This window comes from Drosophila serrata, unplaced genomic scaffold (assembly GCF_035046125.1).
Source record: "Drosophila serrata isolate PLE 108 unplaced genomic scaffold, ASM3504612v1 contig_184, whole genome shotgun sequence".
Lineage (NCBI taxonomy): Eukaryota > Metazoa > Arthropoda > Insecta > Diptera > Drosophilidae > Drosophila > Drosophila serrata.
Window position 1 is genome coordinate 8972809 of NW_028257082.1, and position 8345 is coordinate 8981153.

Below are 8345 nucleotides of genomic sequence, written 5' to 3' on the forward strand. Positions count from 1 at the left end.
TATATAATATAAAATTTAGATTAATTTAATTTTAATTTAATTCTCTAAATTAATATGGTAATTTACCAATTATTTTGGGTACCGGCCATCAACACTGGTTCTATGGTATTTTTTAGCCTCAGATTGGATTTAACAGTTAGAACGCTGCCAATCCGCTAAGCGGTAAAATCAATTCAATTAAAACATAAACATCAAAGTGTTTGATTAAAATCAATAACAAACGCAACCACAGCGCTAATTTGTCACCTTTCGCTATCTGTAAGTGGAAACTGTGATAAGGCGACATTTGGGTCAAGAATTTAATTACCAAGCCAGAAGTGCAACGACACTTGGGTTTAGTAATTGCATTTGCTCACTCAGCAAAACAGTAAATATGTGCATGCATATGTACATGTATATTGTGGAGATAGTATTGCCTTATACATACATATGTACATCTGAGTACAGCAATGGAAAAGGTATCATCAAAATAGCTCATTAATTCCCACCTGGGTCTAGGTGTTACTCACCTTATTTTAAAACCCTTGCAGGGTATTATAATTTAAGCCACAAGCTTGCAACACAGTGAAGGAGTCATTTCCGACCTCATAAATCATATATATTCTTGATCAGAATCAATAGCAGAGTCGATCTAGCCATGTCCGAAAGAAACAAAAATTTAAAATTTTTTTCAAAATTTTATAAGGGGTTACATCGTTAAGATTTTCAAAAATTGGTAAAAAGTATCAAATTTTAAAAGTTTAAATACAGTATACAGATTTAATAACATATTAAAAACTAACATCGGAATGCTTTCCGACTTAAAATTTACGCATTTTTGGCTTAGTTATGATATTTTTAAACTTTGATTTTACAAAAAAAAAATTGCCATATAAAATCCTTGATAAATATGGAATCAAAAAACTCGAACATTCAAAGCTTACTTATGATTGATTTCCGATACGATCGTTTAATTTATTTGAAAACTGCAGAGGTATATTTAATTGGGCTTCCAGTAGTTTCTTTTCTTGTTAAATTAATTTTTTACCGTTTCCAAATATGTACCTTAGCTTGTTTCCTCGATTTGTAGACTAGTTTAACTGACAACCTGCGCCGCAATTGAACAACAAAAGCATATCAGAAAGCCGCTGTTCTCTGCTCCGCATGTTGGCCGTAGCCCGCCGCTCTTCTATATTTGCTCCCCGTGATCGCGGTGAACTTGGGATGATAAGAGGGACTGGGGCTCTCCTCCTGTAATCGAAAGCCTGCTGTTTGTTCCACCCGGCGAACACCAAATCAGTCGATGGGTGTGCTCCAATGCAATAGCAATTAGCCACTAACCTTCTGCCGGGTCTCCAGCTCCTCCCACTCTTGGTGTACTTCAGGTTCTGCCTACTCTTCCACCTTCTCGTGGCAAACAAAACTTATCTGGAGTGCCGCTTCGAGAACATATAAATTCCCTGGCTTCCCATAGGCCAGGATTCAGTTGGTGCTTGTGGCTCGCCATGTACGGAACAAGGAGCATCTTTCTGGGCGGCCTTTGCCTCCTCCTGCTGCTCCAGGTATTGCCTGTCGCCGTGGGTCTTGATAATGGTCTGGCGCTCAAGTGAGTAGAGATTTTTTAATTACTAAAAGATTGTTTTTTTCTAATTGAAACTCCTCCTCTCGATTACAGGCCACCTATGGGATGGATGTCATGGGAACGGTGAGTATTTATAAAAAAATATATATAAATTTGTGTGATCATTTCTTAATATTCTTTATTTTATTAATAATTTTTAATCAATGATTGAGGTAGTGCCTTTACCTCATATATTAAAATATACAAAAATAGGCTAAAATAGCATTTTCTTTGATATATTAATTATATATCCTGAATATTCTCTAAATTCTTCTAGCTTCCGCTGTATAATCGACTGCAAATTATATCCCAACGAGTGCATTAGGTGAAGCTTAATTAAACTTGATATTCAACTAAAAAACTCACTCACAAGTTCAAATTCCATTTCTTAGTGAAAATCTCTTCCGTCGTCATGCGGATCTTCTGGTATCCGAGGGCTATGCCGATGCTGGTTACGAATATGTCATCATCGACGACTGCCGGCTGGAGAAGAATCGTGACAACGATACCCAAAAGCTAGTGCCCGACAGGAAACGCTTTCCCAATGGCCTAAATAGCCTAGCTGATCATGTAACTAATCTTATCTTGAACTCCTTAAACCTCCTATAATATCCTTTCATTCAGATCCATGACAAAGGACTCAAGTTTGGCTTGTACCAGGATTTTGGAACCAATACCTGCGCGGGTTATCCTGGTGTCATTAAACACATGCAGCTGGATGCCCAGACCTTTGCCGACTGGGATGTAGACTATGTAAAGCTAGATGGTTGTTATGCCAATTTAACCGACATGGTTAATGGATATCCAGAGTTTGGACGCCTTCTGAATGAAACTGGTCGTCCTATGGTCTACTCCTGCAGCTGGCCTGCCTACCAAGAGGAGGCCGGAGAGATGCCCGACTATGAGTCCCTCAAAAAACACTGTAATCTGTGGCGCAATTGGGACGATATCGACGATTCTCTGGAGTCTCTGATGCAGATCATAGATTATTTTGGCAAGAATCAGGACAGAATTCAGCCGCATGGCGGACCAGGACACTGGAACGATCCGGATATGCTGCTGCTGGGAAATTACGGTCTGAGCTACGATCAAAGCAAGCTCCAGATGGCCATTTGGGCCATTATGGCGGCGCCACTGATTATGTCCAATGATTTGGCCGAAGTGCGTCCAGAGATCAAGGCTATTCTGCAGAATCGGTTCGTAGAGCTTTCGAAAATTTATAAGAACTTCATTAAATAGGTTTATTATTGTTTTCAGAGATGTGATTGCAGTGGATCAGGATGAATTGGGCATCCAGGGACGTCGCGTTTTGACCCGCAACCTAATAGAGGTCTGGAAGCGACCCATTACACCAGTGACCAAGGGTGGCGAACACTCGTATGCCGTGGCCTTTGTGAGTCGTCGGGACGATGGTGCTCCCTACAGGATCCCATTCACAGTCAAGGATCTGGGCCTCAACAATGCCAAAGGATATAAGGTGCAGGATCTGTACTCTAGCCGCCAGCTGGGTGTCTACCAAACGGATTCCCAGTTCATCACCCGCGTCAATCCAAATGGTAAATGTCTCTTTGTGAGATTACGCTCAAGCTTCATGTTTTAATCTATTTTCCCCTTCTCATCATCTGCCCTAGGCGTAACTTTCTACAAGTTTACAGCGCTCTGATCTGTGTATATGCAAATCAGTTTTTGCCATCAAATCGAATAAGCCTATTTTATACGTTATTCCACCATGGATTATCTTCCCCACCTTCAAGATGAGCCGTCAGTTAAGTTAAAACTGATAAAGACAGGTAAATAAATAACTGAAAAGGTCCGTATTACTTTGACTTTTTGTTGATTTTTATTGTTCGTAAATCAATTGATTGTGTGTGTGCTTGACACACACGCACAGGTATAAGTATTGTACATTTATAGGCATAAATTGCAGTGTACCTACTACACTAGTTAAGACTTGTTCCATGGTATAAATAAGGTCTGACTGGATGAAAATATTGATTCGCAAGCTTGTATAAATAATAACAATAGGTGTAGTGTACTATATATGTGATTAGGACCCGTAGAATAAGAAGAAATAGAAGGGAAAGCGACCCCTGGGATCGTGATCATCATACCAGCTATAAATAGTTACCGTCTACATGGGTTTGGTCGAGAGAGAAAGAGGGAATTAGAGTTATTGTCAAGTTGGAAGGCGAAACCGGAACCAAACCAAGGACCCCATATAACCTAAGGTTAGTGCACTCCATTGCTGATGGTCGGCGTTCGCTCGTAGGTGCGCCTATGCAGCGCATCCACATCCTTCAGGTAGTAGGTGCCGGGGAACAAGGCGGAGATGCTGCCCGTTGGCGTATACGGTGCCGCATGGTTGTTCTTCTCCCGCACCTCCATCAGCGACGAGAACTGTTCCGGAGCCACCTTTTCGCGAGAGTTGAGCAGTGGCTGCACGTAGTCCAACTTCGAGACGAACTGCTCAAAGGCTGCCGCATCCTGAGTGACACTTATCGAGTACATGGATGCCGCCAGTCCGGATCCGTAGGAGAACACACCAATGCGTTTTCCCACCAAATCCTTGGCCGGCTCCCCGATCAGCAGGGACACCAGACCGGAGTACACCGATGGCGTGTACATATTGCCCACCTGGTTGGCCAGCAGCAGTGACTTCTTGGTCTTGCTGGCAAAGATCTCCGACGACTGCGTGAGGAAGGCCTTCTCCACGTCCCTGTCGAAGTAGGTACTCTCCAGCGTGGAGCTATTAAACCGCTCGAGACCGGGGAACTGCTTGGCTCGCTCCTCCTCGCTGCTCAGCAGGTAGTCGTTAAAGCTCAGGCGACCGACGGACTTCTGCACCAGCTTGCAGAAGGGCGTGTGGAACAGGATGGCATCGAAGTTATCCAAACTCCACTTCTTATTGGCATTCTCCTTCTGCTGGCCGAACTTCTTCCTGTACAGCCGGTAGCAGGTGTCCAAGGCGGAAAGGTAGCACTGAATGGACAGCTTGCCGTCCACCGTGGGATACTCCGAGCTGAGGTCCGGCTTGTAGAAGTCGTAGGCGTGCTCCATATGCGTGGCGCGCAGGCCACGATCGAAGACTAGCGGCGCATCGGGACCCACCAGCATAGCGATGGCTCCCGCTCCGCCTGTGGGACGCGCAGCGCCCTTGGCGTACACTGCAATATCAGCACACACGGCCAGGGCCAGGCGGCCATCCCAGCTGGAGGACTCCACCCAATTGACGGCATTGAACAGAGACGCCGTGCCGCCATAGCAGGCATTTGTGGTATCGATGCCCTCAATGTCCGTGTTCCCGCTCTCGGCGAACAGCTGCATCAGCACAGACTTGACCGACTTGGACTTGTCCACAATGGTCTCGGTACCGACTTCCAGTCGTCCGATCTCCGAGTGCTTTACGTGGTGCCGCTCCAGCAGTCGGCTCACAACCGTCAGGCAGAGTGAGTTGACATCCTCGCGGTCCGAACAGAATCCCATCTTGGCCTGGCCCAAACCAATTGTGTACTTGCCAGCGGAGGCGCCATCAAAGGTCTCCAGCTCCGTCTGGTCCACGTACTGGGAGGGGAAGAGCACCTCTATGGCGCGTATTCCAACGTTCTGGGGCCACTGGGATGCCATGATTGTTTATTGATTTAATCTAATAATCCTGAGCGCTGGAAATATTAAGAAAATTAGCTATAATTAACTATGAATTCTTGACTATAAAAAACAGCTTGTGTTAAGTTTTGAGTTTAATTTTCACTAAATGGTTTCCGTAATTGCACAAGTTTCACGGAGATTTATTCGAAAGAGATTACTAACTAAGTGCAGCACTTTTCGTAATGGTTTTTTAAACAGAACTCATTTAATATCCCATTTGGACGATCGCGTTCTGAAAATTGTGGCCCGAATTCCACTGACGATTGGCATTGGGCAAACTTTCTCCCCGCGCAATCGCTGCGTATTTTGTCTGCTTACAAATTGGACGAGGGCAGAAGACAACCTGTTGCACGCTCGAGCTGCGTTGGACGTGTGGTAAGCCAGTGACTTTGAGTTGGTCTGAAGAAGTCATCAAAGTCGCGCCAGAGACAGAGGCGCCGCCTTGAGAAAAAGGGGGCCAAGTGATTTCCCCGCCGCAAAGGGGCTATATCCAAGCAGAGAGAGAGAGAGAGAGCGATCGGTGTAATAGCGGAGAAAGTTTCCCGCTTTGTCGAAGCTCACAAAGGAGAACCCAAAGTCGAACCAAAGCAAAGCATGAGCCCGAGCAAAGTAAACCAAAACACACGCATCATCCACAAATAAATGTAAGCCAAGACCGGAGACAAGCCCAGAAAACTGAGGGAACTGGCAGTGATGTGGAAGCTGCGATGGCTACACAACAAGAAATTAAAACGTAATACCACCCAAAGATGCTAATTATCAAGTTTTGGAAGAAATTAAGCCAATTAATATTGTTAATTTGATATATTTTGCAAGGTTTTTGGCTTAATATTTCATTTGAAATGTGCAATTTTTAAACAACCTATTCAACTTTATTTATTTAATTATCAAGAATAATTCTGTTGAACTTTTGCTGAAAATATATATAATATTCTTTACCATTTTTAGCACTTGAATATTTTATTTCTCTAAAGTTTTTAAAGTTTTTCAAAATATAAAACCCTTAAGTGGTTTGCTTACAGATATTTGTAATTGAAATTGGTTGCTATTATTAATCTCACAAGAAATTCACAAATTGGTACAGAAATTTGTTATATTTTCCTATAAAATAGGGCAAGTTTTCGGAATTTTAAAGCTTTAAAACATATACTTAAGAAGCCCATTTTCAATCTCTCGATAACCCTTTTAATTTCTTTCCGTGCATAATTGTGTAGACAGGTTGGGAGCGTCTCTTCTTCACCCAGATGTAGGTCATACCCACAAACCACTCTCGCTACGCCAATGCCCCCGTGTTACTGGGAGCATATTTTGCTCACTCCATGAACACGCGTCGTCTACATATTGTATAACTCTGATAAGAGTACGGCGGCACCCAAAACCAAAATTCAAACCCAAAAGGCGATTGACATGTTTACCGTTACTGTTAGCACCTGCGACGACCACGACGACGACGAAGACGGCCTATTGGCTTTTTGGTTTTCACTTTTTGGCCTTATTGTGCCGCGGGGAGTACTGGTTAGTGGGTTTTCGGGTATCGCGGGTTTCTACCGGAGCACCAAGCGCGAAGCTCACACGATCGAATCTCTCTGCGGACTGACGACCATCGAGGCACTGCACTGGCATATGAATATGACCATGACGGTGGGGAATTGGCAGTGCCAGTGGAGAAGCCGCGAACGGCAAACAGAAGCGCCAATGGAGGCGCTGTAAGTCAATGCCAATTGCTGAAAGCGCGCGGCGAACAAATAGCGATCGTGCATAATTACGGGAAATATTTATCGCTTAGTTACGGCCACCGAGCACAAGCCAACAAAATGTCTACACATTTGGGGCTAAGTCGGTTCAACTGATCGTATATCACTATATAGTTATAGATAGCCCCTGCTGCTGTTGCGATGGGCTAAAGATCAAAGGCTTCGGGCTGATAAGCTTTGACGAAACAAAGAGGTTTTACTGCAGATAATACTACCGAAAAGATAGGATATATTGGCGTTTCTTTTTAAATGCACTTAAAAAAATGGAAAGCTTATTAGTTTTTAGCAAGAAAAAGTATTTGAAATTTAAACTATAAAACTAAAAGCACTACAAGGTAAAACTATAACAAACTATGTATTTGGTTATTATGTATTATGTATTTATTTTCTTGTCTAATAATGAAATTAATGAATGCAATATATTAACCTCTTTTCGAAATGCCTTTTCTATTTCATCATATCCGAACCTTTTGTGATAATTTAAACCATTTTTTTCTAGGTGTCTTCATTTAAAAGTAAAACGAAAAACTCCGCTGCTCCCGAGTAGCCCCTTGGGTTAAGGTATGGAAATGGATGCACTGTTTATGCGGAAAGGAAAGAACAAAAGCGGGACCCCCGAACCGGAGGACGTGTACGGAAACTATTGTGGTTTTGTATGCTTATTTTTAGCACTTCGGAATTGGGAAATATTTCAGTAAACACACACGAGAGTACTGGAACTGTTGCGCACTTGGCTAATTGTTTGCTGTTGACTCATTGCCTTTTTCGGGCGAATCGATGGGCGAACCGAAAAGGGGCAATCGGAGGAGTAGGGGTAGGCGCTGGGAGGCCAAAGGTCGTGCTCCCGAAAGACACACACGTGTAGTATATGGGAATCGGGAACCGGTGCGATTAGCAAGCCTTTAAGAGAGCATAGATTACGAAACCCGGCTGCATAAAATCTGGAAACAGATGGAGAAGTCGTGACCGAAAGCCGTTATTTGTCCGAGAGAGGCGGGAACAGCTGGACAAGTAAATTATTCCTTAATTGCCATGACTTATCCCAATGCCACGGTAATTCTATTCCCCAATCAGGCGACTTCTGGTTACATCAGCGGCCAATCTGTTGACTGGCTGCGCAAACCGCAGCCCTCCATGGGGACACGTTTCCATGCAGAACACTTCACTCACTCACTTGCTAATATTAGTGGTCCAGGGCGGGCGATATGTTTTAAACTAAACTAATCTCCAAAATAATTAGGCGAAGAAACTGCGGCACCTTAGCCGGGCAGTGTAGGTAAGCGCCGCCACCAAAACAGCTGTTCGCGGTATAAGAAATAGTATTAAAGATATTAAATAGCGAAAAA

The 8345-nt window shown here is 43.5% G+C and overlaps 2 protein-coding genes across 4 annotated transcripts; one reads left to right on the top strand and one right to left on the bottom strand.

Annotated features, from left to right (window-relative positions):
- The first annotated feature begins 134 nt into the window (after nucleotides 1–134).
- LOC110181534 (alpha-N-acetylgalactosaminidase) lies at nucleotides 135–3417 on the top strand. The gene is made up of 8 exons (XM_086828986.1): nucleotides 135–458; nucleotides 1339–1585; nucleotides 1655–1684; nucleotides 1878–1925; nucleotides 1993–2170; nucleotides 2225–2796; nucleotides 2858–3156; nucleotides 3232–3417. Exons 1-8 carry the CDS (start codon nucleotides 374–376, stop codon nucleotides 3261–3263), a joined length of 1491 nt encoding a protein of 496 aa, XP_086685112.1. The 5' UTR covers nucleotides 135–373; the 3' UTR covers nucleotides 3264–3417.
- On the bottom strand, nucleotides 3418–8324 carry Hmgs (hydroxymethylglutaryl-CoA synthase). Of its 3 annotated transcripts, none has more exons than XM_020949291.2 (2): nucleotides 8174–8324; nucleotides 3418–5259 (listed from the first exon to the last, which is right to left on the bottom strand). In XM_020949291.2, exon 2 carries the CDS (start codon nucleotides 5222–5224, stop codon nucleotides 3830–3832), a length of 1395 nt encoding a protein of 464 aa, XP_020804950.1. In that variant the 5' UTR covers nucleotides 5225–5259; nucleotides 8174–8324; the 3' UTR covers nucleotides 3418–3829. The 3 variants fall into 3 exon arrangements, with proteins under 3 accessions (XP_020804950.1, XP_020804966.1, XP_020804959.1); XM_020949307.2 differs by having other exon boundaries at nucleotides 8170–8310; XM_020949300.2 differs by lacking the exon at nucleotides 8174–8324 and adding an exon at nucleotides 6661–7801.
- Between the last annotated feature and the right edge of the window lie 21 nt (nucleotides 8325–8345).